Consider the following 27,562-nt stretch of genomic DNA (forward strand, 5'->3'; position numbering starts at 1 on the left):
TCGGTCTGGGCATAGCAGCCAACCATGCGCCACTGCTTAGCCATCTCCATCCAGCGCGTCTGCTGTTCGTCCGTGAAGAGCAGTCCCAGGTTCTTAATGAACATGAGCGTATGCAGAGTTGTCGCCGCCGAGCAGCTCGTGATGCCTTGAAAGATGAGACGAAGCTGCTCCGTGTCCTCCTCACTCAAGCGATTGCGGCGCGCCAGGATCTCCACACGAGCCGACATCTGCAGCGCGCGCTTGTATTGCTCGCCGCGCGTGAGGTAGTTCATCTTTTCGTGGTTGAAGACGGGGTCTTGGAGTAGTAGCTGCTCCAGACGCTCTAGCCTCTCCACGTTGCGCTTGCTCTTGTGCAGCACGAACGCGAGCTCACGCGCGGGGACGGGGCTGCCCTTGCGCTCGGCTTCCAGGCAACCAGACGGCATCATAGAGGGGCAGACAGGTGAAGGTGACAGACACTTGTGCGCAACTTAACCAATTCGAAAATGACCCGATGATCCTCGGATGCTCATAAAGTGTTGTTGACTTGACAGAAACGGTCATAAAAAGACGACGATGAATCTGTGACTTGTGATAATTACCCACTGCAAACGCTTGGGCTGTGCACGATGGAAGCTTTTTCAAAGCTCCTCAAAGCACAACAACGTCGCCAGAGGTTTGCACATGCCCTTTAGAGATTCGCAAAGGAATTAATCTACAAGTTCGGAGCTGCGGTGCACAAATGGAATTCTGTTGGCTGCATGGATATGCTCTGGAACTTCCCGCCGGAACGATGTTACAGGTTGAAGGCAAATGTTGACAAGACACTCGACGTTCAGCGCTAAGTTTACGTGGCTAGCTCTTGGCAACCACTGGAGCGCTGCCGACCCAAGCTTCCTGGACGAAGAACCAACATGGATCACTGATTCTGAGAAAGTTTGATTGACAAAAATACAAACTGCTTCGACATGATTTCTATAGCAACATGACAAGTACTGAAGTATTGCTCAGTTGAACTCCATCAATTCCTGGGCGTCTAACGTGCGCTCACGGAGTTTCTTGGACTGTTTTTTCGAATATGTGGAGCGCGAATACACTGGAAAGTTGTAGACACTAGCCAGCCCGCTCTCTTCTTCATCGTCTCCTATACTTTTTGCCGCACCGTAGCCACACGAAATAGAAGACATCACTACCGAGCTTGACAAATCACCGACGTTGTCATGGATACCACTCAAATGAGGCAGATAACGCGGTAAAGTTTGCTGCGAAAGCAGAACCTGTCGTGACACTGGCCGAACTGTTGCGATGCCGACTCCTGAATGTAGTCCCATATTTGTCGAAGATGCAGAGTCGCTGCTATGCCATGTCTTCTTTTTGCCGCCTCCACCACTAGAATGCTTCGGAAGGTGATTACTACCTTTTTTGCGGTTTTTGCGACGCCCACTTAAAGAACTTGTAGCCCCTCCATCGTCATCTTTTGGTGCTGCACATTCGCTTGGTTGCCACGACGCAGTAACTGCAAAACTTGAAATATCCTCTACAGAGTCGTTCAACTTTTTCAAACTGCTGTTGCTTGTTGAATGGCCATTCCCACCCTTCTCTTCCTTTCGACTGCGTCTGCTTCCTGACCGACGCTTTTCTTTTGAGAGCGTCGGGTTCTTTTCCTCTGCCTTAGATACTCCGCGACTTGACATCCAGCACTTACTCCTTGAAGTTTCAAAAGACTCGGATGACCAACGCGAAGTGCAGTCATTGTCCGCTGCCGTGGGTCCTCCTGAGTGCTGCTTCTCGCTCATATTGAATTGCAAAGGCTTGACTTCTGGAGCTGCACTTGTGGCTGTTGAGCAGCTCGTTGAGTTTCCATCCACAGAAGCGGAACACGAAAGCCCTTCGAAGTACGGGTGTTTTAGACACTCCTCACTTGTAAGTCGATCCTCAGGACACAGCCGAATCACACCCTCTAGAAAATTAATCGCCTTCTTCGATACGCGACCACAGTATCGTCGATACAAAGTCTCAGGAGCTTTCACTTCCGGAATCTTTAATCCAGAGAAACGAGGATTCGTTGCAAACAGCTCCATGTGTCGTTTCTGTAGTGGCCCGAGCATTTTCTGAATCAAGTACAGCTGATCGATTTCACTTTCTCCTGGAAACATTGGTTGGCCCTCAATGAGCTCACCCATAATGCACCCAATTGCCCAGATATCCACAGATCTAGAGTACTTGGTGTCCCCGAGTAGTAATTCCGGAGCACGGTACCATCGCGTGGCGACGTACTCGGTCAAGTCACATGGGTTACCGTTGCTAGACAGCGATCGTGCAAAGCCAAAGTCGCATAAACGAAGAGAATGTTCACCGTTCGATGTGTTCACGAGCAAGTTCTCTGGTTTGATGTCGCGATGTATAACATTGTTTGTGTGGCAGTAATGAATTGCGCAACACAATTGAAAGATGTACGAGCGAACGAGTTCGCTGTCAACGCCATTGGGCCTGTCTTCTAACACTTCCAGCAGATTCTTCTCCACATACTCGAATACAAGGTACAATCGACCTTTCCGGCGAAAAGCCTCCTTCAGTGCAACGATGTTTCCATGTTTCAAGAAGCGCAGCATCTTCACTTCGCGCAGTGTTGTCTTGCGCACCATGGGATCATCATCCTCGTTCTCCTTGAACTTCTTAATTGCCACCGTCTCATTTGTCTCTTTGTTATGGCACTTGAGAACTACACCATAAGCTCCCTCTCCGATCACACCGAGTACTTCGTACTTGTTCATACCTCCTTTCGTCAGCGACCAAACGAAAGGCTAAACAAGGTACGATTCCTAGCACTACTGTCAATCAGCAGCATCGTTTTTAGAACATCCGCCTTCCTCATCAAAAATAAAACGAAGGACGGTGTGGTCCGTTTTAGCATCAGCTTTCTCTGCTCGAACTTCAATACCAAATCATCGTTTAAACCTGGACTGGCCAGGTTTAAATCGAGCCCAATTCACTCCATTGAAGTCCATAACTGTGGTAAACCTGCACTCAGGACATCATTTGTGGCACGTTCCTAGGTCTTACAGCAGGCTGACGTGTTCCCGTGGTTTCCTTGATCATGTCCAGAACGATCATCATCTAGTTCACAACCTCATCCTCGGCTCTACTGAGTAAAAGCTTTCTGCTTCTTTTGCTTCCTCGGCGGTGATTCAGTGCTCGCACGCTTCATTGCAGCTACTTGCTCAGAAGCCTTCCCCTTCCACCCTGGCACCTTAGTCCTCAAATATTTGTCCATGGATACCTCCCACTTCTGCCGAGTACAGTCGTTAAAATGCTCCCACACGTGCTCAAACATACTGACGTAGGGGTCATTGGGGTCCTGCGGTGGTAAAGGCCGGGGAGTTGGTGGGGGGCCAGGTTCTTCCGCTGGGCCCTCTAATGTTCCCTTACTGCGACGCTCCTGGCGTTCTAAGGCCATTGAAAGTCGAGAAATCATCGTCTTCGCTTTAATCTTGCTGTCTAATCCACCAGCCGAGGTTTCAATGTGATGTCCGTCCTCAAGCGTTGCTGCAAATTGCAATTTGTACTCAGGATTCCCATGCATGCGATTCGCCTTGACTGAAAGTCGAATCTGCGGGATCGTGGACGTTGTTTCTGCTGTATCACGCTGATGCACTTCGTTTGGACTTCTTGATGTTCCACTTGAGTGGTCTTCAGTAATATCAACCATGCCGGAACTTGATCGAGACCCACTAGGGTCGGTCAACACGACGGAGGGGATAACAACGGCATTTCGAATCCAGTTGGACACATCTCCGCCATCGGTATACACGTCGAAGCTTTTTGGCTGCGTTGACACGAACTCTCGCAGAACCAACGTTGCTACGGTGTCTTTCATCGTTGCTTCTTTTTCTTTCAACGAGGAAAATCTGTCCGTGGGATCAGTCGGAGAAAAAGGTTGTTGCTGCTCAAAGAGCTGCCAGTTGAAGCCCACTAGCAGTTCTCGAGTGAGTGCTTGTACGCTTGCTTTCGTTGGGGGGCATAATGCTCGTTGCTGAACAGCAGTATCTTCGATAAGCTGCCCCATATACTCCTCTATGACGATGCTGGCCGCAACAGCAGCTGAATCTTCAAATGTTCCGATAAGTTCCCCAACGTTTGCTGATTTGATGCTTGCCATATACACCAAAAACTCCACCAGATCCTGTTACACGCAACAAAATAAAGTTCATCACACAGATACTCCGCACACAAGCTTAATGTGTCCTGTACACTTACGTCTGATGGCATCGCAGCGTTTCGATCTGAGCAACAGCAACACGAGACGTAACGCCAAGACAGTCAGAACGCAAGCGTTTTTCGATCCATGGTATCAAAAGATGCAATAGCAAACGAAACTCACCTAGTTCGAACGCATAATTATCCAGCCCACGGCAAATTTCATCTCGCATAGCATCACTTATAAACTGTTGCAAAACATCATGCAATACTGTCAGTTTTTTATGACATGGGGGTCGCCATCAGCAAGCATCCTTAATGAACTTACCGCAGCATTCTCCCTCCGGGTGATCCGCCCACCTCTAGGTTCAGTAGTTTCAAGCAGCGAGCACCCTTCCGACCGAAACACAGGATGGTATGACGCCGGATTGTATTCAGGATCAAGCATCCTCCTGGTCATCGTCCGTGGGATGACGCTATCAGTGCTGGGTGGAAGCACTGCTGAGCCTGGTCCATCTTCCACGCCATCGTCCAAGTCGCTTTCCAGTCCTTCATCACCAAGAAAAGTAGCGACTTTGTTGCTGCGATAAATGTTGTCACTCGATGGATACCCTGCAGCTCTTTTTATCCGTCGCACGCGCTCGGTTTCTTTCAATGCTTTCGCCTCCTTTGCCTTCGTAGCAGCAGCTCCTCCATGCCGATGCGCGAGCATGAAACACTTGCACACTTTCTCCTCCTCTTCTTCCGTTAGCTCCATTCCAAGTTCCGGGTGTCTCTTGATCCACAAAAGCCGCTGGTGCAGGACACAGCGACAATGACTGAAACCATGTGGCTGCCGACATCCATGACAGAGCTTGCAGCGTGCTGCAAGGTCTGCCAAATTGCAATTACAAGCTCGAGACTCCAGACATAACGCACGATGGCGACGTCCAGTCAACCCGCAAACACAGTGACGCTCCATGCATCTACTGCAAGACGCGCACGCCTCGGAGCTGAAGCATCCGCAGCGAGGATGAGCCCGTTGCTCCGGTTGACGACCGATAGGCACACGTGGTCGGGCTGGGGTTTCTTTCAGCTCAACGCCATTTTTTCTGATGTACCTGGCCAGGTAGGACATGCGCTCTTTGCCCGGCTTCTGGGCTAAAAACTCCCTTTGGTTCATACCCTTGGGCCAGGCAAAATTCTGCGGCACTAGCTTCTTCTCCACTTTCGTTTTCTTTCTGCCAGGGTTCTTCTTTGGCGATTGTCGCGGTTGGTGGGTGCTTGGTGTTGTGGTGGTCTGTGGTAGCTGGAGGCCGTGCTTCGTGCCAAAGCTCATTAAATAAGCCTTGCGTTCTTTTCCACGCTTCAGAGTACGATACACCTCGATGTCGAAGTCCTCCGGCCACGCCTTAAATTCCCTAGGGCGTACAGATACATCAGCCGCTTGTGTTGGCGCATCAGTCGCATCGTACACTGCGGTGTCGTCCGCCTCCATTTTTTTTTTTTTTGTTGTGGGAAAATGACTGTAGCTGGAGCCAAATTAATGTTGGCCACATAATTGTGTATACAGAATGTATAGTATGTTATTATCCAGCGATTTGTATAAATCGAACCGTTGGATGGCATTCAGACGAAAAAAAGCCATTAAAATTTTAATGGTTTTTTTTTCGTCTGGATGCCATCCAAGAATATATTATTACGACCCAAAAATGGACTATTTTAAGTTGGGTTCCGAATAACCCAAATAAACCATTGGCCGGGATGGCATTCAGACAAAAAAACCATTAAAATTTTAATGGGGTTTTTCGTCTGAATGCCAGACATTTCAAAACTTTAGAAACTCATTTAGAAATTCTTTTCCTCGTTTGCCACACCACTTTCTTATTTTCGTAATGGAGAACGTAAAGCGAGGCAAACTCAAACTAAAGAACGGCAGTAAGCTCAAGGTTGCATCCAAGAAGCATAAGAAGCATAAGAAACAGACATCCAAGCACCGCGAGGAAGAAGAGGAACAGAACCATGAGCATGAAAAGAGCGACGACGTGGAGGTGGACGACATGACTCCTGCCCAACGTCGACACGCTGAGCACCAGAAGAAGAGGGTGTGTGTGTTTTGGTGTTGTCCAGTCTCGTAGATTCTTTCGATATCATAGTAGTGCTAACGTTGTATTGTGCTGTTTGCATTCAGGAACAAGAGGAGATTGAAAAGCTGGCGTCTAAGACCTACAGAGAGCGCATCGAAGAGCTTAACCAGCACCTCGGAAGCCTTACCGAACACCACGACGTGCCTCGCGTCTCTGCAGCTGGCAACGGTTAAGTTGACGCTTCAAACGCAAATGCGCAAATACCCATTCGAGCTGAACGAGTGGAGCACAGCCAGATGAACGTGGGTCATGCCCTATTTCATTAGTCGTGTTTTATATTCAACATTTACATTCAATCTTAACCACAATGCTTCATTTGCACTCGACAACTACTCTTCGTCGTCATCGTCATCTGATGGAAGCGCATTGTATGCGATGCACTGCTGGTTTGTAGACCAGTTGCGCTGCCTTGGATCGCCGCAGGAAAAATACAGCTCGCACAGATGGGTGCTCGTGCTGTGGCAGCCCATGGGAGACGATTTCTTGCAGCGAATCTCCTGAACTAACCCCCCGAGCTCGTCCACCTGAGGTACAATATCCTTTCTGGGTTTCATAGTTAATACGTAGTCACGGACGTCTTGAGCGGTGATATCGAAGCGTCCCAATGAGTACAGTAGCCCAGGCCCTGAGAAGGAAACAGCGCTCGTTTTGGTCTTGGCCCCAATCATGGCAGCAATGGCTCCACCCAGACTGTGTCCAGTGATCACAAGGTTATTCCCTACACGAGAACGTGTATCTATAGCGTGATTCAGCACGTCTGTATACACAGGTGACGGCATCACGCTAGCGATAAGACGCATGGACAACAATCTCACCACGAACGGGCGAGGCAGCTGCTTTAAGAACGGGATAAAGACATTCATGGCCTGCATGATGCATATTCCGAACCAAAAGTGCATATCCTCGAGAGCATCAGTTGCAGATGCTGTACCACGCACCGAGATGACCGTCATGTTCACTGTTGGAAAGTAGATCTCCATCCAGGTTTGGCCATCTGTGCTTTCGTTGTTGCGTGCCACATACTTCCAGTCATCTAGCTCCGTTCCGTTGAATCGATTTTCAAGCGCAGACTTCTGGATGTCTGTAGTTGTGCCATACGCGGCGTCTGCTATCAACGCCAAATCCAGCACCGACAGCCCTCGGTAGCTGATGCTACAAGCGGCGTACTCGGACGTATCATCGAAGTTGATCACTTTTCCGTTCATGGTAATTGAAGCAGATATCCCGTGGGTAGTGTTGAGCTCGCTTGATACAAGCGCAGTAGAATTATCAAACGTTCCCAGCTTGAAAGCGCCACCCGATACAAAAGTGCCGATGATAAACGATGATGAGAAGAAAATGAGCGATACGACCACGAAAGCCGAAATGAACTTTCGAAATGCACGACCGAAAATCTGAGGGAATCGCCTTTGTACGACGGAGCTCAAGGCAATCAAGCATATACCCATAACTGGCCAGCCGATAAAGAATGACTCCAACGATAGCAAAGCAGATCCAATCACTAGCACCAGCAAAATCACAGCACGGACGTTTAACGACAAGTTGTGCCATGGATTGCGTGCATGTGCCCACGCTCGGAATTCTCGCATGTGCTGGAGGCGTGAGGCATACACTGACGTAGCGTGGGATCTTCCTGTATCGGCGCCGGCTTCTACACCAGTGGCTGTAGACGTAGTCGATGCTTGATCGGGGCCACAAGCTGACGCAATGGGAATAGTGATCTCATCAGTAGGTGTCTTGCCTCGCCTCTTCTTGTCCTTCTTTGACTTACTGAAACAGATCCAACGCGTAGGGTGTAACGCGACTCCGACGTGATGAACAAAGCGAAAACCAACATCCAACAGCCAAAGGTGCTCGGCACGCTTTTTCCGTTCAAGAGCACTGACTGCTCGCCGCATGATGCGTCTACGACGACGATAATTGCTTACAATAACGCGCATTTTTCCATTACGGCTACTCCAAAAGTGCGCTATCATCCAAAGCATCAAATACCCTCCGACACACCAGAAGCCCATCTGTACGTAGGCCAAGAACGCGTCCGACATTGACCAAGTTGCCATGAACTTGATCACCATTGAAGCCGCCGTCAAAACCTCGAAGACCACAGGACACACAATGTCCACAACGACAAAAGTAGACAAATCGATAGCTGGACCTTCGTCCTGCACCTTCTTGATAAGAAGAGTGGTTTTCACAGCGGCCTGAATACGTTTCCATCGGTCTTTAGCAGTTCTTTTTGGTACGCCTTCACCTATCCCCGCAGCGCGCGCTTCCAACACATCCTTTTGCTTCTCCTCGGCCGCTTTCTTGCGCTCCCAGGCCTCGTCCTCTTCCTCTTTATCATCGTCTAAGAACGGATCATTTTTTGCAGTAAGTAGCAACGATCCCCTCGCCCGTAGAAGTCCACCAGGAATTATACTCGTAAGACTTCTCCGCAGCTCGCCAATTCCTTGCGTGTCGGTCTCTTCAATAGGTTGATCGTCCGCTCCTTCTGGCTCCACTAATTCCGTTCGATGACGAAGATAGTGAATCACAACAGCCAGTGCCAGGCGAAAGTTTGGCAGCGAGCCGTCCGACTTGTTGAGTGCGTCCACAAAGAGTCTCGAGGCCTCTTCGAAAGCGTAGGACAGGAAGAACAGCACCACCGGAAGTAGAATCAAAGAGATCACGGCTCGCACTGTATAGTACTCATCATATTTAGCGCTGGGAAGGAAAATGGCGAAGAAAATCTCCATCAGCAGCGTGAACGAGAACATGAGCACCATCATGACCACCAGAAACGAAAGGTAACCGAAGCGCACTTGGCACAATGTGCGGTAGAAGCGCCACTTGCCAGACGCTTGGCTGTAGGCATGCAGTTCCTCCTCACGCCCTTCAGCCGTAGCTAGAATGCGGTCCTTCTGTTTGTATGCATGCATCAGGCGGTCTGAATAGCCAGTCGCGGCGTCTCGTAGCATGACGTTGCGTCTGTGTGGAGGGCTAGAGGCCGCATCGAATTGTCCGCCATGAACATCCACTGAGACAGAGGACGTGCGTCCAAGACGGTCAGCTTCCAAGATGGGCACGTCTCCGCCTTTGCCTCGAGTCATTGGCGGCACGCCAGCACTTAGCTCGGTGGGTTGGAAATGACGGAGTGGCGACAACGTTTGACGTTGTTATTAGCTTGTTATAGAGCGCGACTATCAAAGCTCATGAAATCTTGAATTTGTAGTATCGGTTAAAAACTATTTTTAAAATATTTCAAGTGACTTTCATACTACGATGCTTCTTTATTCGTATAGAATATAAAAAAACTTGCGATATTTGATACCGTGAAATATGACGTGCCACACCACTTCCACCTCATTTACCAAAACACAACGATCAAGATGTCTCTGCGCGGCGATAGCATCCCGCGCAGCAAAGCGGCCGCGTATGTGCAACTTCCAGAGCTGGATGGCCACTCGCGCAAGGTGTACGCATTGGGCTTCAATTGTGATGGCTCTATGCTGGCCTCAGGGTCCAACGACCGCAGCATCCGCATCTGGGACCCCACTACCGTACGCACCACAACCCTGGCCTGCGATTCTTTAGTAAATTGCTAATGTGTTTGCTCGCTTTATACTGTCTGTCAGGAGCGGGAGCTTATGGAACTGCGTGGACACTCGGACTCGATTTTGTCTCTTGCCTGGGACCCTACAACACCGCACCGCTTGGCCAGCACGGGCTCCGACAAGACGGTGCGCTTCTGGGACACCAAGACCGGCCGCATCGTCAACAGCGTCTCATTGCCCGGTGACGCTGTTAACATCGCCTACAGTCATGATGCCAAGTACGTCGTGGTGGGCAACTTGGATTGCATTACGCTCATCGACACACGCAAGGCGCGCGTGGTGCGGCGTGTGGTGAACCCCTTTGAGTCCTACGAGATGCAGTTCAGCAGGACCGGCTTCCTCTTCGTAGCCGCAGGCCATGCGGCCGGATTCGGTACTTTCGAGATCATGCGTATAGTCACGGAGAAGAAGGGCAACCCCAACCTGGAAAGTGCGCACAAGGTGAGATTCACAGCATATGCAGTGCGATATCTTTGTCAATTTCTGACAGTAGACTGCGGTTTGAGCAGGTTATGGCTCATGCAGGAAGTTGTGTATGCTTGGACTTCCACCCGTCAGGAAGGTAAGGGTGCAGCGATTTTTCACTAAAGCTGGTGTTAACGTTGTGTTTTTATCCATTCAGATACCTTGCATTGGGAGGTGTAGACTCTTTGGTGAGCATCTGGGACTTAGAGGAGCTCTACTGCGTTAAAACGTTTGTGGTGACGACGTACGTACTTGTTATGTGGGGTTCACGCGTATGACGCTGGTAAGTCGATGTGGCTCACGAATCTGTTTGTAAAATTTCGCAGATCAAGCATCAGATCCGTGCGCTTCAGCCACGACGGCAAATATATAGCAATTGGCATGGATGACCCCAACTTGGTCGTGATGGACGTAGAAAGCGGCGAGAAGGCAGTTAAGTTGCAGCTCCAGAACAACGTACAGTACTTAAGCTGGCACCCCAACAAAAACGTGCTGGCATATGTAGGTGACAAGGCCTCAAGCGATAAGAACTCGAACCGCGACGGTGTCATCAAAATGATCGAGATGAAGGATTAGCGTTGTCTTGAACTTGTGAGAATATCACGTCAGACCGGCAATCGAATAGTCACAACAGCAGGCACAAACGGCAGAAGAAATGGAAAGTATATCACCTGGGAATATCCTCACACGGACATTTGTCTTAAAGCGGACTACGTCCTCAGTTCGTTGTTGTTGGAAGTAACGAGGTGGTGAGCTGGCAGACATAATTTTGCATTTGAAGACGTGCTCGAGCGACTCCTAAGTAGCAGCTGCACTGTTTGACTGTGCCGGCATCTCCAAGTTCCTGAGCTAGCCGGTGAGCCTGGTCGAAGGCCCGCTCCGCTTTCTCGAATTCTGCTCGCCGGCTAGCGAGGTGACCGAGCTGAATCCACGCGAATGTCTCCGCTGGGCGATCATTGACTGACTGGATGAGCTGTAGATGCTGATTCATGCATGCAACAGCTGTGTCTAGATCATTTTGACGGCTAGCCAGCAGCCCCAGGTTGCCTACGGCAAGACTCTGACCGTACGCACTGTTCAACTGGATAGCCAAACGAAGAGCCTCCTGGTAGTAGTGAGCAGCTTCGTTTGGACGGTCAAGGGAGCCGAGTGTAAGTCCCAGATTCAAATGAGCCACGAACTTGCCTGCATCATCCGCAACCTCCAGATGCTTCTGATGATAAACTAGTGCGTTTTGCAGGTTACGACTCTGCGGATCCACAAATTTCCCGCTGTAACGGTAGTCTTTCGAGGAGGAGGATAGTAGCTGGTAATTGACACCAATACAGTTAGCAGCCAACCCCATGAACAACTTGTTCTGCGTACTCTCGCTAATGGAAAGCACGAGTAGGTAGCAGTCAATGGCCTTGGAGTAGTCTTCGACGTTGTCGTGAAGGATTCCTAGACTGAGATAGAGGAACTGTCAGGCAACAATAAAAAGTAATTGGATCCAGTGGTAAGCGTAGACTTACCACAAGTAGGCTGTGCATTCGGCATCGTGCCGACCAGCACGCTTGCTAGATTCTGCCAGCATGGAATACTCCTTGATAAGCTTGGACGACACTGCTTTTCTCCGGTCCTTCAGCTTCTGCGAGGAACAGCAGCTAAGCTTGGCCTCTATCTGTGCTCCATTGTCAAATGACGAGCGGATTTGTGTCTTCAGCTTGCGTAGTGCGGTTGCATGCGGTGAGAACACCGTCTTCTGAATACGTTCTTCTCTTGTCTGCGGGAAATCTCTCTCGGGTGTTTTGATCTGGCACCGTTTAAGATATACGGCGGCTTTTGAGCTTTATCACCTCAACACGTTGCTATAAATTCTGACATGTTTACAGCAACGTACACTCTCGGGAGCATCGATCCGTTGTGGAAAATCCAATTGGGGGGGTAGCTTCAGCAAGCTGAGTGCCTTCCCGCGAGTTGACCGTCGTCACGTTCGAGTTGAGGCTGCAACACCAGCGAATGTCAATAGAGTGTCATTAACTCGGATTACGGATTATATCTATCACGTGCAAGCTGTCGAACGCTCTGTTCTGCGGGGACTTGGACGGGGAACGTGTCGGTGATCGCACCATTTTGTGAAGGAAAGTGAAGCGACGTGAGCTGTTTATGAAGTTGAAGTGGAAAATTATGTTGCTTTTCAAGAAACGCTTCAGCAACATAAAATCATCACGCAACTTAATTTGCTGGTCAATGTCAAGGTCCTCATTGCAATAGTGGAGCTCTAGTTGATAGGCTATGGTGTCATCCATGAGCGACCCGAACTGCGTGGAGCCGGCGTGCGCCGACAAGATGGGCTTCTTCAAGAGCTCCATGGGCAAGAAGACCAAAAAGACTGCTGCACAGCCCAAGCCAGCCACCGACTGCCCACTCGATCGTCAGGAACTGGGTAAATCCACTTGGGGGCTGGTGCGTGCACATTTCTTACAATTATACTCTAGGGGCTTACAATAATCTAACACTTGATGGGCTATGTGCCTACAGCTGCATTCGATGGGCATTTACTACCCGGATAAGCCGTCACCCGAGTACCAAGCAAAGGCTAAGACGTTCGTGGAGGCTCTAGCGCTCATGTACCCGTGCGTGCATTGCGCCGAAGATTTCCAAAAGGAGATTGCCAAGTCTCCGCCACGGTGAGCTACAGAGAATACTTTTATATCGTTGTGTTGCTTAATTTTGTGTGATTTGGTGGCACTGATTTCGGTGTTTTGTAGTGTGGAGTCGCGCACGACGTTCTCGATATGGCTATGCGAGCAGCACAACATTGTGAACCGCAAGATCCACAAGCCTGTATTCGAGTGCACAATGGAAAAGCTGGAAGAGCGATGGCGGAAAGGCAAACCTGCTTGCTGGGGCGAAGATGGTGACGAAGATTCGGCCCAGGACACGCTGCGCTGAAAGGATCACTCGAGGGTAGCAACAAAGTGTGATAGAAGTAATGGTGTGAACGAGACACTGCCTTCTACCATTATGCTCTCACTAATGGCATACTGTAGCACAGAGTTGCAAACATCTTGCCCTTGTTGTTGTTCAGTCTAATTTAGTGCGATTTCAGCAAGCATATCATCGCACCATTAGAGATCTTCGTGCTTGGCTGTCTTGTCGGGTTGAGGGCAGACTACGGAAATGGAGATGCAGCAATTAGAACATTGTTGCTCGAATGCCGTCGACGTGCAGTGGGTATCGTTAACATACCTTGCAACGTGCGACCACACATCCGGTCCTTGGCAGGAGTAAAGTCGTCGAAGAAGGTACGCGTCAGCTCGTCCTCGTACTCTCCGACAAAGTCGCTACACTGTAGTGATGAATCATCAGCGTCTCTAATAGAAACTGGAAAAAAGAAATAAAGTCACCAGCAACGCAAGAGCACATACCGCTGCACTCAGCATTCGCTTGGCCTTGTGGTTGCTGTCCGGTAGCTCCAACGGGACCTGCTTGCAAACATCATCTAGAACCTCCAGGATGCGAGCCTGTCATGGATGCAACAAGTAGCCATGACGTAGTATGAGTCAAGTGAGATCAAATAACTACGATAAATAATGCATTGATGATATCAACAAACGAACCTCACTGCGTGAGTACTTAATCTGCTTCTTCTCCTCGCTGATACGGAAGACGACGTCCATGTCGTGGTCATTCTGTATGAATCACAGTTTAGCATTGCTGTCTTGTTAACTTCGGTAACTAGCAAGACAAAGACCTGTGTGTTGTTCAGCTGCGTTTCTATCTCAAACACGATCGACCTGCAGACTGCAGTTCAAAAGAACTCAGCACCTCGGATCAATAAAATAGAGAGCAGTGAATAGCTGCGACTCACTGCAGCATGACGCAGGCCGGCTCTCGCCATCGCAGTCGAGCTGTGCATGCCCAGCGGCGTTGAAGCGCTTGGAGTGGTCCCACCTGGGTCCAGCAGCAGCATAGACAATAATTTAGCGTCGCAGAAAATTTCGACAACCGTTACTCAATATGCAACGACCACACCTGTCGGTCCATCCAAACGCTGCAGGGAGCAAGGCCACCACCACGAGAGCCGCCGACTCCCTCATCGTCGTCGTCCAGTCTGAGTATGAGCGCAACTTTCGGCAGTTACAGGTGCGGTTATATGCGAGGTTTTGGACCAATCACGTGTATTTACCTGGGTAAGTCGATCTGGATTCGACATATCTTCTTTTTCAGGAGTTCTAGAAGCTCACCTACGTGGACCACGTGGACGGTTGGACTAATTTATAGCATTTTATGTTTAAATATTCGTGAAATAGCTAAATCCTAGTATTTTCAATCTATGGAAAGATCGCATTTTAACCCGTCCGACCGACCGACGAGTCGCAGACGACCGACCGCATCAAATCGGATACCGCAGCTCATTATCACATTTGCTCGCCAGATCCCAGTCTGAAATCGATTGAACCGCCAGCGATGAAGGGAGGCCGCCGCTCGCTGCTGCTGCTGCTCATGGCCGTGGCCTTGTGCTACAGTGCGCTGTCCTCGAACAGCGCCCGCGCCGAGGTGTCCACGGGCTCGGATGAAGTGCTGGGGTGCGTCATTCCATCACTTTAGTCTCTCTTACCACTCCCATTGACTAATATCTTGATGTTGCACGGTGCACTGACAGAAGAAGCACGCCGAGTCTGCTGGTGGATGATCTAAATGATGAACCGTTGACCGGCGGTGAGACGTTCGCGTTCCAGGCCGAGGTCTCGCGTCTCATGGACATCCTAATCAACTCACTTTACCGCACCAAGGAGATTTTCCTACGCGAGCTCATCTCCAACGCCTCCGATGCACTAGACAAGATCCGCTTCCTAGCGTTGTCTAACAATGAGCTTCTAGGCAAGCTACGCGACCTGGAGATCCGCATCAGCTTTGACAAGGACGCTGGCACACTTACAATCCGAGACACGGGCGTGGGTATGACCAAGGACGATCTCGTCAACAACCTGGGTACGGTGGCCAAGTCGGGCACGGCCAACTTCGTCGAAGCCATGCAGGCCGGAGCAGACGACAGCAGCCTCATCGGTCAATTCGGAGTCGGTTTCTACTCCGTCTACCTCGTGGCCGACCGTGTGCGTGTCGTGAGCAAGAACAACAACGACGACCAGTACATCTGGGAGTCGGACGCCAACGCGTCGTTTACGATCACGAAAGATCCGCGCGGTGACACCCTCGGTCGTGGTACGGAGATCACGCTGTTCCTCAAGCCCGACGCTACCGAGTTCCAAGACCAGGACAAACTCAAGAACCTCGTTGGCCACTACAGCGAGTTCATCACGTTCCCTATTTACGTGAACACAACGTCCACCGAGACATACGAAGTCGAGGAGGAGCCTGCAGATGTCGAGGAGGTCGTTGAAGAGGAGACGGACGAAGAGAAACCCAGTGAGGAAGATGAAGAACTTGAGGCTGTGGAAGAAGAGGATGTTAAGACTCCGAAGACCCGCGCCGAGACCCGTACTGTTTGGAAGTGGGAACGTGTGAACGAGGTGAAGGCCATCTGGACGCGCTCCAAGGACGAAATCAGTGACGAGGAGTACGAGAGTTTCTACCACTCGCTACAGAAGACTGACATTACAGACCCGCTGACGTGGATCCACTTCCAGGCTGAGGGTGAGATTGAGTTCAAGTCGATCTTATACGTACCTGGTCAGGCTCCTCGTGATCTGTACACTCGTTTCGAGAACAAAAAGGCCGACATCAAGCTTTATGTCCGCAAGGTTCTCATCACGGACGACTTTGACGATTTCTTGCCGCGCTATTTGAACTTTATCGCTGGCGTTGTGGACTCAGATGACCTGCCAATCAACGTGTCACGTGAAACGCTGCAGGAGAACAAGATCTTGCGTGTTATCCGCAAGAAGCTTGTGCGCAAGGTTCTAGAAATGCTGCGTAAGTTGGCTGAGAAGGATGAAGACGACGATGAGGAAGACGAAGAGGATGACGAGGTAGTGGACACCTCGGCCGATGAGTCTAACGATAAGAAGGAGACTGAAGGAGATGCTGAGAAAGAAGAAGAAGAGGAAGAAGAGGATGGCAACGCCGCCTACAACAAGTTTTGGGAGGAGTTTGGCAAGAACATCAAGCTTGGCGTGATGGACGACGCTGCTAACCGTGCCAAGCTGGTGAAGCTGTTGCGTTTCGTGACGAGCGAGAGTGACGGTAAGTGGACTTCACTGGAGCAGTACGTGGACCGCATGAAAGACTGGCAGGACTCGATTTACTACATCGCTGCCGAGAACGCTGATGCATGCGAGAAGTCCCCGTTCATGGAGAAGATGCGTGCCAAGGGCCTTGAGGTGCTGTATTTCGTTGATGCTCTGGACGAGTACATGGTGTCGCACATTTCGGAGTTCGATGGCAAGAAACTGGTGTCCATTACAAAGGAAGGCATTAAGTTCGGTGACGAGGACGAGTCGCTCACGCAGAAGCGTGAGCAGCTTTACGCGGACAAGTACGTGGCTCTCACGACCGCTCTCAAGACGCTCTACGGCGACAAGATTTCTCGTGTGACCATGTCGCAGCGTGTTGTGGACTCGCCTGCGGTTATGGTGACGTCCCAGTGGGGTTACTCAGCCAACATGCAGCGCATTATGAAGGCGCAGACTTTTGGCAATGGTGATAAGAACTCCCCCATGTACGGCACTGGATCTGCAATCCTCGAGTTGAACCCTCGTCACCCGATCGTCTCTAAGTTGAATGAGCTGATGGTGAGCGATCCTGAAAAGGAGGAGACCAAGGACCTTGCATGGTTGCTCTACGATACGGCTCTTATCAACTCGGGCTTCGATATGACGGATACCACCCAGTTCTCGACGCGCGTGCACCGCATTATGAAGAGCAGCATGGGTATCGACAGCTTGGAATTGGAGCCCGAAATTGAGGTCCCGGAAGAGGAGCAGGAAGTAGATGAGGAGGAAGAAGCAGAGGACTTGGATGAGTCGGAGGCGCAGGCTGAGGCTACTGAGGAAGCTGATGAGCCTGTTGTCGATGGAAAAGATGAGCTGTAGATTGGTGAGAAGACCATAAACTAACTTCGAGACCATAATACTACAATCATTCACAGTAGTACTGGAGTCTTTTGAGTATTTACTACTACTGAAGAACGTAATATATATAAACTATTGGTTGAGACTAAAACCACCGCCTACAAAGCGGTTTGCTGCTGCGATTGCTAGTTGTCGTTGTTGCTCAGCAGGACTCGGTCGACTAGCTTTACTGCTGTTATTACTCGGGATGTTTGGTAATTGAGTCTGCTGCTGGTTCCTCGAGGCTAGGATGACAGGTTGTTTGTCTTTCATCTTGGCCTCGAGCTTTTTCTTGTAGTATTTGCGCTTGAATTCATGTAGCTCGCGCGCTAGACGCTCAATCTCGAACTTGAGCTCATGCTCCTTGGCTTGGAACATATTCTGCTCACTAAGCAAACTCTTAAGCTGCTTCTCCTTTTCTCGAACGACCTGTTGGTACCAGCTCAACTGTTCTGCAACTTCAGGGCCTGGTTGTCGGGCTAGAATCGCCTTCAACTCCTGATAAAGTTTCTCCTTCTCTTGGTTCACGAGTTCCTTCTCAACGACCTCCTCAGTCTTTTGAATAAGTCGCTTTTGAAGAGTCTGAATCTTCTGCAACAACTCGTATGTTGCTGGGTCACTTCCTTCGAGTTTGCGCCATCGATGAACATTCATGGGGTTCTCTAGTTCCTCCGATAAAGCCTTTACCTTCGTTTTTTCCTGGAGCAGTTCACGTTGAAGATGATACACTTCACGCTTCAATTCATCAGCTTGACCCACTTGGTGCTTGGCAATATACAGCTCGCGCTTCAGGTCTGTCACTTTCAACTTCAGCACGCGAATATCCTGCAGTCGCTCTTGGTACTGAGCTTCTCCTTTGCTTAGTGTGGACTGCTGAATCTTGAGCTTCTCGTACAGAAGTGCAAGCTCGTCGTTGCGTCGGATAAGCTGGGTGCCTAGAATGTCGCGCTCATTGATAACCTGGTCGTACTCTTTACGCTGTTCCAGAGCCTCATCGTCCATACGCCGAATGAGAGTACTGAGCTTGCGCACCTCTGCGTCCTGGTTGTTGATCGTTTCTTCGTTTGCCGCCAGGAGAGCTCGTAAGCGAGCAAGTTCGCTCTTGTGTTGTTCCTTTTGCTTCTCCACCTTCTGGTGATCAAAGTGCTCCTTGACTAACGCAACATCTTTGGCTGCAACTTCTTCTTTGAGCTGCTCGATCTGATGAGTCAAGATCTTAAACTTGCGCTTCATCTCGGCGATCTCATCTTGCGATTCGATGAGGTTCTTGCTGTACAGGTTACGCTCACTGCGTACAGCCTCGTAAAGCTGTTGTTGCTGCTTCAACTTGGTCTCTCCTTCGTGGACCTTCTTCTGCAAGTCGTGGTTTCGCATTTCCTTCAGCTTTCCCTCTTCTTCAGATTGCAAGAACAGTTTACGCTGTTCTGCTGCTTCCATGCCATACTTCTCCCGTTCCTTTTCCAGTTGGTAAATAAGCTTACGCTGCTTCGCTGCTTCGAGCTTGAATCCAGCCAACTCTTGCTCCAAGTTCTTGGCTACGCGCTCGTTGGTCTTGATCTCATCCTGTGCACGACGAACCTTGCCTTCTGCCTTCAAAGTCTGCTTGATTTGCATGGCTTTCTCTCGCTCCAACGCCTCCAACTCTGTACGTGCATGGTCCTCATTGATCTTGTCCTGATCAAGGTCGTGTTGCATGCTCTTGATCTGAGTTTGCAGCACGATCTTGGCTGTGTGTTCGCCCTCAAGTTTCTGCTCAAGCTGTTGCAACAGCCGCTTCTCCTTGTCCAGTTTGCGTTCCACAGTTCCCTTCTCGAGCTTCACGCGGTGGATTTCATCGTGTCGGGTCTTGAGCTCGTTCTCCAGGTTGCGTCGCTCCACTTCAAGCTGCATGGTCTTATCGTTTTGCTCGTTAAGCAGATCTGTGAGCTTCTGGGTACGTCCGAATAGCGTCTCATAGTCGCGGACATATTTGTCCATCGTACCACGAGCCTCCGCGAGCTGCTTCTCAAGCGCTCCAACTTGAGTCTGTAGGCGGGTAAGCTCCGTCGCGCCTTGAGCTTGCTCTGTTGTCTTCTTCTCCAACTTACTCTTTACGTCTTTGATCTCTTTATCCAGTCGTTCCTTGCGTCGGATCTCCCGCTCTTGTTCTGCAGCTTTCATCGCGAGCTGGTCCTTTAGAGTTTGAATATCACTCTTTTGCGTAGCAGTAAGGGTGTCCATATCAGCCAGACGACGATGCAGCTCTTGGATCCTTTCGTGGTCCTTCTTAGCGTTGACTTCGTGCTCCTCATTGGCCCGCATCAGTTCCTCCTTGGCACGCATAACCTCCTTCAACATACTTTCCTGTCCAGCGCTTAGTCCAGTCCCTTGCTCCACGAGGCGACCAAGATTGACAATTTCATCCTTGAGCTGCTGAATCGTCTCCTTGGCACGAAGTTCTTTCTCGTGGGACGCATCCACCATTTTCCACGCCTTCTCCATCTCTTTCTTCAATGATGCGATACTGGCCTGATCCTCCTGCGAGAGCTTGAGAGCTGTCTGTACCTTGGCAGCATTGTTGATGATCTCAGCATTTAACTCACGACATTTCTTAATGAGCTTCTTTTCCTGCCCATTAGACTTCTTCAACGCTCGGTGCAGTTTCTCGTATTCGAGACGAAATCGCTCCAAGCTTTTATCACCTTCCAGCTCTGCTAGCACTTCTTCGAAGTCGCTTTCGAGTGCCTCCAGCGACGTAGCCTCCAATGCTGCGTCATCTCCAAGCAGCTTTGCATCAGATGACGATGTTTCTGGCCCAGTCGGCTGCTCATCTTGACCCCTGCCGCTCATCGTCGCAGGACACACAGTGTTTCCGGATTGCTGCTGTCGCTGAGCTCGGCTTGTCGTTTCCTCCCAAGTATAGCGCCTTCATGTTCAAAACGCCTTGCCATTTTCGGATATCATGCCTCCTCGTATTTATAGTGAGTGACCTAGATGCAATGAACGCACCTTTCTGTTCTTGGTGTCCACTCAAATAGGGCACGAGCATGCTGGACTGAATTCGTTGACTCAAGATGCACAACGATAGAAACACGTGAGCAAGCGGACCAAGACGAAATGAAAACTACTGATACGTGAGGATTAACAAGCCCTCGCCTTCGTAGATTCACTGAGAACTCACAGAGGCTATTGCTGCACTTCCCAGATCTCGGCGAACAGTTCAATGACATCACCAAGGCGCATCCGCTGCGGTAGATCGAAAGTCCGACGCACCGACGATAGTCCGTCGAACAGCAAGTGAGCAGGTACCGGAGGCGGACGTGGCGGACTGTAACAAGTTTAATCAATCAGTTCAAGTAGTATGTCAAGTTCAGTTCCAGCCATAACTACGCACCGCGTTTGTGTGGCCATTAGCCAGGTCGCACGCGATTCCTGCCATGTGCGTAGCCCCACGTTGAAGAAAGGTCCGTTGCGGCCTTGAGGCCACCACGGGTCGGTATCGCTGGTAGCCGCAGCCATCTGGAAGCGATGCAGGTGCTGCACAAGCCAGTCTAGAATCTCTGCGATTGCTTGCGTCGCCGCGTCTTCATCCGTGATGTTGGAGAACGCGAAGCCGCTTTGCTGGTTCACGAATAGCGACGCCTTGAGGGCCGTGGCAGCCTGTGGGTTCGCTGCACACGAGCACAACAACGTCTGGTACTGTAGCAATCACAAGTAGACACACCGTTAGCCACCAACAGTGCTGCTCAAGGATCGCAATAACCTGTACAAACCGTACTGCGTCAGATGCAGCGTAGGAAGATTTCTCGCCGAGCTGTAGCAATAGAGGGATAATAGGCGGCTCTGTTGTATCTGCACCGTCCGATTCTCCTATGGGTTTCCAGGACACTGCACCCTTGGGACACATGGCGACGACGCAGTCAATGGTAGCAGACTTCTCCATAGCCACTTTGATCGCCAGATCGGCGCCTGCTCCCTCGCCGCAGAGACCTACGCGCTGAATGTCATGCTTGTGCTTGAGATAAAGCGCTGCCTGCTGCACGATCGCCGCATGCTCCTGCGTGTTGGTGTCCGCCTTTCCCTCCTGGAACAGATCCAGCACCAGCACCTTGTAGCCCTGCTCCGCCAGCTTGTCAGCGAACGAAATGGCAGTGAGGCCAAAGCGGTCAGTGGCGCTGGTGCCTGAAGCGAATGCGCGGCTCACGCGACTCTGTTCGGCGACGAACACGACACCCGTGACGACACGGCCGATGTGCGAGGCTGGGGCCACGAAATACGCATCCTGGAGACGCCCCTCAAGCGCTGACGAGTCAGTCGACGGATCGGACGTATGCAAGGGCGACTGGCCCAGTGGGAACTGCAGTGTGGAGCCCGCCCCGGCGTACACGAAGCGCGGGCGCACGATGCCAGAGACGCTCATCTGGGCGGGGCTCGAGTCGAAGCTGGTTTTGGCGACAAGTGGCGAAACATGCGATAAAACAATTAATAAAACGTTTTATCGGCTATAAAAAGTTTGAGCACGTCGTTATGTTGACACACCATATGACACGACACGTCACTCGTTGCAGATTGAGGGGTTGTGACGGGAAACGACCACACGGTTGTTGTTTTAGGGCATCGAGAAGTTGACGGGCTGGTCTTGTCTTGCCTCACTATCAATCAAGCCACGCGTAGGATCGAGCTATCACAAGCAGCTTTTGCCTGGAGTTATGAGCGCTGACGACACCTCAAAGACGGACGCCGTGTCCACGGTATGCACTCTCTATCTCTGTCCGTAGTTTTCCGACCTTCTGCGCGCTCAACGCTGTTGTGGGAGGCGAGAAATGTGTTCTCAAGACGACGAGACTAATGCATTTCCTCTCTGTTTGCACAGACGGCGGACAAGTCCTGGGAGACGGAAAAGGGTATCCGCAAGATGGCTGACCTGCTTCGCGGACGCAAGGGCATGCCCTCGCGCCACGCTGTGGAGCTTGGCAAGCGCGTGGAGTACTTCCGCGGCGACCGTTTGGCCACCTTCTTGCTGGCCAGCCCAATGGCCAAGAAGTACTTCCCGGACTTAAAGACCAAGGAGGACGTCAACTCGGTGGGCCACGCGCTCGTGCAGAACAGCTACATCCACCGCTCGGAGCGCGACGCCAAGAACAAGAAGATTCTTAAGCCCACGCCCAAGCAGGACTTTTCGCCTGAGGGATACTACACGTGGATGTACGAAGGGTCCAAGACGCTCCGCAACATTATGACGGCGCTGCTAATCATTGGCTTCCTGATCATTACCTGCTTCCCCATCTGGCCGCAGTGGGCCAAGGTGGCGCTGTGGTACATGTCTGTGACCTTCCTTATCTTCATTGCTATCTTCGTGGTGGTGCGTCTCTTCATCTTCTTCATTCTCTGGATGATCGGCTACGAGTACTGGCTGCTACCCAACATCTTCGACGACAACTTGTCCGTGGCTGACTCGTTCGTGCCGCTCTACTCGCTGCGATCTACGGACCCGTCGGAGCGTATCTACCGCGTTGTTGGTCTTATTGCCTTCGCTTGCTTCTGCGTGTGGGTCAAGAACCAGCCTACGGACTTTGACGAGTACATGGAGCTGACTAAGCAGTTCACGGACGATATTTACAGCGGCAAGCTTCTAAGCGATATGTCACAGAAGGACCAGGACAACATTGATGGTGTCAAGGTACCGGACCTCGAGGATCTTCTCAAGGATGATGATGAAGACGACGACGACCAGGATGCTAAGTTTGACAAGATCTTAGACGAGGACGAGGAAGACAACTCGAAATTCTCGAAGGCTACTGAGGACGACGACGAAGTTGTAGACCGGGATTTGTAGATGCACCTAACGGTAGTAGGCAGACTAATTGAATGACGGACGCAAGACCGTAATTCCAACTTAGTTGATCGTTGTTTCTTCTGATGCCGCACCGCATTGCAAATTCATTCTCATGTGAAGACATGTAAAGAGTGTTCGCATATGAATACACGCAGTTTCGCCACGCTAGTTCCACGGAGTCAAAGTGACTTCATCGTACACTATGCCGTTGCGGTTCAGGATGAACTGCACGCTCATGGATTCTTCGGTCGAGTCAATGCGCAAGTAACCCCAGTCGTTCAGGTGGCTCACACTCCACTCGCCGAGTTTGTTAGAGAAGCCTTGCTTTTCCAAACCAGCGCCTGCAGATCCAATCACAATGTGGACGAGTCCCTTACCGTCTTCAGTGCACTTCCCATTACGCACAGCACAGCTGCGCTCGTACGAGTGCTGGTGACCCACAAGCATCAAGTTCACTTTATGCGTCCAAAGTAAGTCCTCCACTTCGTCGCGAAAGTGCTGAGCCACTCTGTAGTCGGCTTCCTCGCCAAGCTGTGTTGTATACATCATCCGGTGCGACGTTAGAACGACCCACGGTGTCTTCTTCCGATCCACATTCTTCAAGTCGTTTTCCAACCACTTGTACTGCTTCGATCCACGACGCCAATCATGCTCTGATGAAATCTGGATGACGTGGATGCCACCGTAGTCGAACGAGTACCAGTAGATATCGTTGCCGTTAGCAGGAGCATCCCAGCGGTAGAACATCGGCACCGAGCATTCACCTGACGAGTCTTCTCCATAGTTGGCCCAGTCCGGATGGAAGTCCATTCTGCCATCCTCGCCTACAGCTCCGCTAGGATCATTAGCACCACCAGTCACGTAGTCATACTCGTGGTTGCCTATGCTAACCATGTATGGAACTCTGGTAGCGTAGGGCTCAATCACGTGAAAGAACTCGTCCCACATGTGTGCGTGGCCTCGGGCGTAGCTGATGTCTCCAAAGTGCAAAAGGAAGCTGTCGTAGCCATCCATCACGTCTTGATATGAACGCACAGCAGTAGACGTCGCAGCAGGTGCAGGATCGACGCCCATATCAGCGTATGCAATGAACTTTGCGCTCTTGACAGACTCATCCGGGCGGCTCACAAACGAATAGACTGAACTCCAGCCGTCCTTGTCACTACCAAACTTGTAAAAGTATCGCGTTCCCAATTTCATGCCTTTCAAGATGACTGTGTGCATGTTACCCGGATCACGGAACCATTGCTGGCTAGAGAGGTTCGCTGGACGATTGCACAAGTGCGCAGCTGTGTACGTCTTGGACTTACCCTCAGCACGTTTGTTCAAAGCCGCAGGATCGAGGCCATACTTGACCACTGGCGTCTCGCGGGAGGCCGAGTTGAACATCACTGACATCTCATCGACGTTCTCAGTCAAGGCAATATGTCCATGCTTTGGAGCAGTGAAAGCTTCAACCATACCCACCTCCAGCTTGGCAAGGGGTGTGAAGACGTTGCCTTTAGGCTGGAAGTTGAAATACTCGACAGTGTAGTTGCAGCGCATCATGTACAGCGACGAAAAGCGGATAGAGTTGGGCAGCTCGGGGCCATCGGCTCCTGGTCCATTGGCCTCCGTGATGCCAATTTTGACCAGGAAGTCCTTGTCGTGGGCCTTGGGGCCACAGCTGAGACCCACAAAGTCCGTCTGATGCGGACGCTTCACTCCGTTCCAAGAGATAACCAGATCCTCTCCGTCCCTCAGTAGCGGCGGTGTCGCAGTCAGCGTGACACTGCCCAGATCCTTGGCTACATTTTCATTGCCCATACCTAGCAAAAACCCTGTTTCATCGTCACGGTTGACATCCCATACATTGTCTTCGTGGTGGACAATGGGGCGTGGATCTCTGCTCAGCGCGTCGCGTAGAGTGTCTGCGTATCTGTAGCTCAACGGAGGCTTCTCCGCGAGCACGAACGCAGCCAGGAGAGCGGGGAGCAGCAGTAACGAATGAAGAGGCACTATCATTGTCTGCGTAATTGCGCGTTTCTTCTCCCCAGTCGCTTACCTTTGACAACGCCGATCCGCTTATGGCATGAAGTTCGATGAACTCAGTTCAACTTTGTCCGTTTTTCTCATTGACAAAACTGGAAGATCTAGATAATCTGATTCTGTCAGAGAGGCTGATTCGTTAAAATTCATGATTTTTCGACCAGTTAGTGTGCAGATTGCATTTCGCTACTGCAGACCGGCGACGACGACGCACTTGGGCACCATGGGCATGAACTTCTGGCACTCGACGCACTAGTGCGTAGAACTCATGTATACATGCACGACACTGACTAGTCGAAGCGCTGAAATATGTCAATGTGTTCTGCCTATGGCGATGCAGTTTGTACTGGATGAAGGACGTGACCAAGGCCGACCTGCGCAAGAGGAACCCGCAGGACCGCAGGCACCTGGCGGACGACGAAATCGACAGCATCCACCTCGCCAACATTTCGCGTGAGTAGTACACAACTTGACTTTTTGCTTGGGTTTCTAAAAGGGTGGAAGACGATGCTGATGATTTGGTGGTTTCTGGTGTTTGCGGAAGTACTCGAGGAGATTGGGCCCCGCTTGCGAGTTCGCCAGATCATTATTTATACGGCCATCATCTTCTACCGTCGCTTTTACCAGACGTAAGCCTACTGCAATTTTTGAAGGAGCAGAGCTGAGGTGCCTTAACGAGTGGTATTGTCTACAACTGCTACTTCTCAGGCAGAGTTTCGTGAACTTTGACCCCCATTTGGTCGTCGGAACGGTGTTCTTCCTGGCCTCCAAGGTGGAGGAGAGTCAGCTATCGTTGACAACGGTCGCTTCTGTTCTTCATCATTATACCACGAGTATGCGAAAACAACCAGTTCCGATGCCAAACATTAAAGCTAACACTCTGTTTCTGTTTACGATGTAGCTGGCGTCGATGAGGACGAGTCAATGTACACCTTCCAGGATAAGGATATCCTCGAATGCGAGTTTTACGTGATCGAGGCGCTGCAGTTCGACTTGATCTTGCACCACCCGTTCCCGTCACTCCTCCAGTACGGCTACATCAACTTGTATTGTATTTCCCGTCTACTTCGTACTAATAATTTGTCACTTGACTGTAGGTTTCTGGACGAGTTTGAAATTCATGAGGAGTGTCTTCAGCTCGCTTGGTAGGCCTTTTCTTCTGTTCTCAAGAAGAAATGTCCCTAACTTAATATGCCACAACGATCGTGATTATGGTCGTTTGACAGGCAACTCGTTCAATATTCTTATCGCACGGACATCATCCTCTTGTACCCACCGTTCATGGTGGCGTATGCGGCGGCGTACATCTCGTGCCGGGATGCGGGCTATGATGCCGCGCAGGTGTTTGCCTCCGTGAACATAAAGAAGGACTTGCTACTGAAGATAGTTGGCGAGTTTCAGGAGGCTGTAGAGGATGAAAAGAGGCTGTACGCAGTACAGGCGACGGCTTTGGAAAAGTTGGAGGAGATTATCCCCGATGCATCTGCTGCTGAGGCGGAGGCTGCTCCCAGTGCGCCAGCGGAGAAGTGAGCTGTAAGTTGATAGCAAATGTGAACCGTGACCATTTCAGTGCCATGATTTGGTGATGGTAAATTGCTTCAGTTCCCTGTCAGCATACCGGTAGCCGTTGCTCTGACTGATAATCCTACAGGAGCACTGGGTTCTTGTGGACGGAGAGGTACAAATTTACACTGATACATGAACGCACCGAGCCTATTGGAAATTCATCTACTGTAGCTTTCCGTCTACATGTCCTTGGGTAAGGCTGAATGTATTCGCGTAGCTTATTACTCCGACACTAGTCTCTATATTGCTAATCTGTCACTTATTGCTGATTTACTTTTCTGCCAAGCATTATCTCTCAACTGTAGGTTTCCGGACGAATTTGAGGCAGCCAACTTAGATAGGTTGGCAATGCCGGCTCGCCTTTTGGTAATCCATGCGCTCTGACCGCTTTCGGGAGCATGACAGGGGCTTCGGTGGGAGGAGATTAATTAATCACCTATGCTGACAACGTCGGCCGAAGTAGATGTAGACGCTGGCGGAGGTAGACGCAGTGCGGTAACGACTGTAAAATGAACCGGAGTGAAGCAAGAATAGTGTGTGAAACAGCTAGTTCATCGTGCTGCCCAGTTTTAGCAGTTCAGATGAATGGCAAGCTCCGTGAGACCGGACAACGGCGTCGGTTCTCTGCCTAAGTTAGCTTTGTGAAGCCAACGCATTCTCGCTGGAATGAAGAGATCCCGTGGCAACAGCGCTGCCGACATGGCAACAACGGCAATGCTATTGCTGAATCCAGTTGAA

The 27,562-nt window shown here is 50.7% G+C and overlaps 15 protein-coding genes across 34 annotated transcripts; 6 read left to right on the plus strand and 9 right to left on the minus strand.

The window, feature by feature from the left end:
• Window positions 1-36: 36 nt before the first annotated feature.
• PPTG_02643 (hypothetical protein) lies at window positions 37-428 on the minus strand (the record flags this gene model as incomplete). Its single annotated transcript, XM_008893842.1, has 2 exons — window positions 37-62; window positions 185-428. The coding sequence occupies 2 exons, from the start codon at window positions 426-428 to the stop codon at window positions 37-39; spliced, it is 270 nt and encodes an 89-aa protein (XP_008892090.1).
• A 558-nt stretch (window positions 429-986) lies between these two features.
• PPTG_02644 (CMGC/CDKL protein kinase) lies at window positions 987-2,753 on the minus strand (the record flags this gene model as incomplete). The annotated part of the gene is made up of 1 exon (XM_008893843.1): window positions 987-2,753. One exon carries the CDS (start codon window positions 2,751-2,753, stop codon window positions 987-989), a length of 1,767 nt encoding a protein of 588 aa, XP_008892091.1.
• Window positions 2,754-3,121: 368 nt separating this feature from the next.
• On the minus strand, window positions 3,122-5,653 carry PPTG_02645 (hypothetical protein; the record flags this gene model as incomplete). The annotated part of the gene is made up of 4 exons (XM_008893844.1): window positions 3,122-4,162; window positions 4,237-4,262; window positions 4,361-4,424; window positions 4,505-5,653. 4 exons carry the CDS (start codon window positions 5,651-5,653, stop codon window positions 3,122-3,124), a joined length of 2,280 nt encoding a protein of 759 aa, XP_008892092.1.
• Window positions 5,654-6,020: 367 nt separating this feature from the next.
• PPTG_02646 (hypothetical protein) lies at window positions 6,021-6,632 on the plus strand. The gene is made up of 2 exons (XM_008893845.1): window positions 6,021-6,260; window positions 6,347-6,632. Exons 1-2 carry the CDS (start codon window positions 6,051-6,053, stop codon window positions 6,473-6,475), a joined length of 339 nt encoding a protein of 112 aa, XP_008892093.1. The 5' UTR covers window positions 6,021-6,050; the 3' UTR covers window positions 6,476-6,632.
• Window positions 6,511-9,478, minus strand: PPTG_02647 (hypothetical protein). The gene has a single exon (XM_008893846.1). It carries the CDS (start codon window positions 9,389-9,391, stop codon window positions 6,632-6,634), a length of 2,760 nt encoding a protein of 919 aa, XP_008892094.1. The 5' UTR covers window positions 9,392-9,478; the 3' UTR covers window positions 6,511-6,631.
• A 146-nt stretch (window positions 9,479-9,624) lies between these two features.
• On the plus strand, window positions 9,625-11,711 carry PPTG_02648. Of its 2 annotated transcripts, XM_008893847.1 has the most exons (5): window positions 9,625-9,841; window positions 9,917-10,336; window positions 10,405-10,457; window positions 10,518-10,604; window positions 10,687-11,711. In XM_008893847.1, the coding sequence occupies exons 1-5, from the start codon at window positions 9,671-9,673 to the stop codon at window positions 10,934-10,936; spliced, it is 981 nt and encodes a 326-aa protein (XP_008892095.1). In that variant the 5' UTR covers window positions 9,625-9,670; the 3' UTR covers window positions 10,937-11,711. The 2 variants fall into 2 exon arrangements, with proteins under 2 accessions (XP_008892095.1, XP_008892096.1); XM_008893848.1 differs by lacking the exon at window positions 9,625-9,841 and having other exon boundaries at window positions 9,852-10,336.
• On the minus strand, window positions 10,960-12,497 carry PPTG_02649. 2 transcript variants are annotated; one of them, XM_008893850.1, is made up of 4 exons: window positions 12,410-12,497; window positions 12,240-12,343; window positions 11,872-12,152; window positions 10,960-11,805 (listed from the first exon to the last, which is right to left on the minus strand). In XM_008893850.1, exons 3-4 carry the CDS (start codon window positions 11,931-11,933, stop codon window positions 11,079-11,081), a joined length of 789 nt encoding a protein of 262 aa, XP_008892098.1. In that variant the 5' UTR covers window positions 11,934-12,152; window positions 12,240-12,343; window positions 12,410-12,497; the 3' UTR covers window positions 10,960-11,078. The 2 variants fall into 2 exon arrangements, with proteins under 2 accessions (XP_008892098.1, XP_008892097.1); XM_008893849.1 differs by having other exon boundaries at window positions 11,872-12,343.
• Window positions 12,498-12,568: 71 nt separating this feature from the next.
• PPTG_02650 (hypothetical protein) lies at window positions 12,569-13,959 on the plus strand. The gene is made up of 3 exons (XM_008893851.1): window positions 12,569-12,805; window positions 12,881-13,029; window positions 13,111-13,959. The coding sequence occupies exons 1-3, from the start codon at window positions 12,635-12,637 to the stop codon at window positions 13,292-13,294; spliced, it is 504 nt and encodes a 167-aa protein (XP_008892099.1). The 5' UTR covers window positions 12,569-12,634; the 3' UTR covers window positions 13,295-13,959.
• On the minus strand, window positions 12,796-14,509 carry PPTG_02651. 2 transcript variants are annotated; one of them, XM_008893853.1, is made up of 7 exons: window positions 14,378-14,509; window positions 14,214-14,296; window positions 14,097-14,146; window positions 13,963-14,034; window positions 13,771-13,866; window positions 13,592-13,691; window positions 12,796-13,514 (listed from the first exon to the last, which is right to left on the minus strand). In XM_008893853.1, the coding sequence occupies exons 1-7, from the start codon at window positions 14,440-14,442 to the stop codon at window positions 13,471-13,473; spliced, it is 510 nt and encodes a 169-aa protein (XP_008892101.1). In that variant the 5' UTR covers window positions 14,443-14,509; the 3' UTR covers window positions 12,796-13,470. The 2 variants fall into 2 exon arrangements, with proteins under 2 accessions (XP_008892101.1, XP_008892100.1); XM_008893852.1 differs by having other exon boundaries at window positions 12,796-13,691.
• A 257-nt stretch (window positions 14,510-14,766) lies between these two features.
• On the plus strand, window positions 14,767-17,524 carry PPTG_02652. Of its 2 annotated transcripts, none has more exons than XM_008893855.1 (2): window positions 14,767-14,931; window positions 15,012-17,524. In XM_008893855.1, the coding sequence occupies exons 1-2, from the start codon at window positions 14,813-14,815 to the stop codon at window positions 17,395-17,397; spliced, it is 2,505 nt and encodes an 834-aa protein (XP_008892103.1). In that variant the 5' UTR covers window positions 14,767-14,812; the 3' UTR covers window positions 17,398-17,524. The 2 variants fall into 2 exon arrangements, with proteins under 2 accessions (XP_008892103.1, XP_008892102.1); XM_008893854.1 differs by having other exon boundaries at window positions 14,775-14,931; window positions 15,009-17,524.
• Window positions 17,509-20,244, minus strand: PPTG_02653 (hypothetical protein; the record flags this gene model as incomplete). Its single annotated transcript, XM_008893856.1, has 1 exon — window positions 17,509-20,244. One exon carries the CDS (start codon window positions 20,242-20,244, stop codon window positions 17,509-17,511), a length of 2,736 nt encoding a protein of 911 aa, XP_008892104.1.
• Window positions 20,245-20,580: 336 nt separating this feature from the next.
• On the minus strand, window positions 20,581-21,814 carry PPTG_02654 (hypothetical protein; the record flags this gene model as incomplete). The annotated part of the gene is made up of 3 exons (XM_008893857.1): window positions 20,581-20,722; window positions 20,789-21,093; window positions 21,173-21,814. The coding sequence occupies 3 exons, from the start codon at window positions 21,812-21,814 to the stop codon at window positions 20,581-20,583; spliced, it is 1,089 nt and encodes a 362-aa protein (XP_008892105.1).
• Window positions 21,815-21,984: 170 nt separating this feature from the next.
• On the plus strand, window positions 21,985-23,309 carry PPTG_02655 (hypothetical protein). The gene is made up of 2 exons (XM_008893858.1): window positions 21,985-22,145; window positions 22,268-23,309. The coding sequence occupies exons 1-2, from the start codon at window positions 22,104-22,106 to the stop codon at window positions 23,228-23,230; spliced, it is 1,005 nt and encodes a 334-aa protein (XP_008892106.1). The 5' UTR covers window positions 21,985-22,103; the 3' UTR covers window positions 23,231-23,309.
• An 86-nt stretch (window positions 23,310-23,395) lies between these two features.
• On the minus strand, window positions 23,396-25,234 carry PPTG_02656 (hypothetical protein; the record flags this gene model as incomplete). Its single annotated transcript, XM_008893859.1, has 1 exon — window positions 23,396-25,234. One exon carries the CDS (start codon window positions 25,232-25,234, stop codon window positions 23,396-23,398), a length of 1,839 nt encoding a protein of 612 aa, XP_008892107.1.
• Window positions 25,235-25,342: 108 nt separating this feature from the next.
• On the plus strand, window positions 25,343-27,559 carry PPTG_02657 (hypothetical protein). Of its 16 annotated transcripts, XM_008893861.1 has the most exons (9): window positions 25,343-25,513; window positions 25,599-25,711; window positions 25,803-25,887; window positions 25,967-26,091; window positions 26,160-26,286; window positions 26,356-26,403; window positions 26,485-26,791; window positions 26,910-27,017; window positions 27,111-27,559. In XM_008893861.1, the coding sequence occupies exons 1-7, from the start codon at window positions 25,407-25,409 to the stop codon at window positions 26,786-26,788; spliced, it is 909 nt and encodes a 302-aa protein (XP_008892109.1). In that variant the 5' UTR covers window positions 25,343-25,406; the 3' UTR covers window positions 26,789-26,791; window positions 26,910-27,017; window positions 27,111-27,559. The 16 variants fall into 16 exon arrangements, with proteins under 16 accessions (XP_008892109.1, XP_008892112.1, XP_008892120.1 ...); XM_008893864.1 differs by having other exon boundaries at window positions 25,343-25,711; XM_008893872.1 differs by having other exon boundaries at window positions 25,599-25,887.
• Window positions 27,560-27,562: the final 3 nt, after the last annotated feature.

This window comes from Phytophthora parasitica, assembly GCF_000247585.1.
Source record: "Phytophthora parasitica INRA-310 unplaced genomic scaffold supercont2.2, whole genome shotgun sequence".
NCBI classification, from domain to species: domain Eukaryota; phylum Oomycota; class Peronosporomycetes; order Peronosporales; family Peronosporaceae; genus Phytophthora; species Phytophthora nicotianae.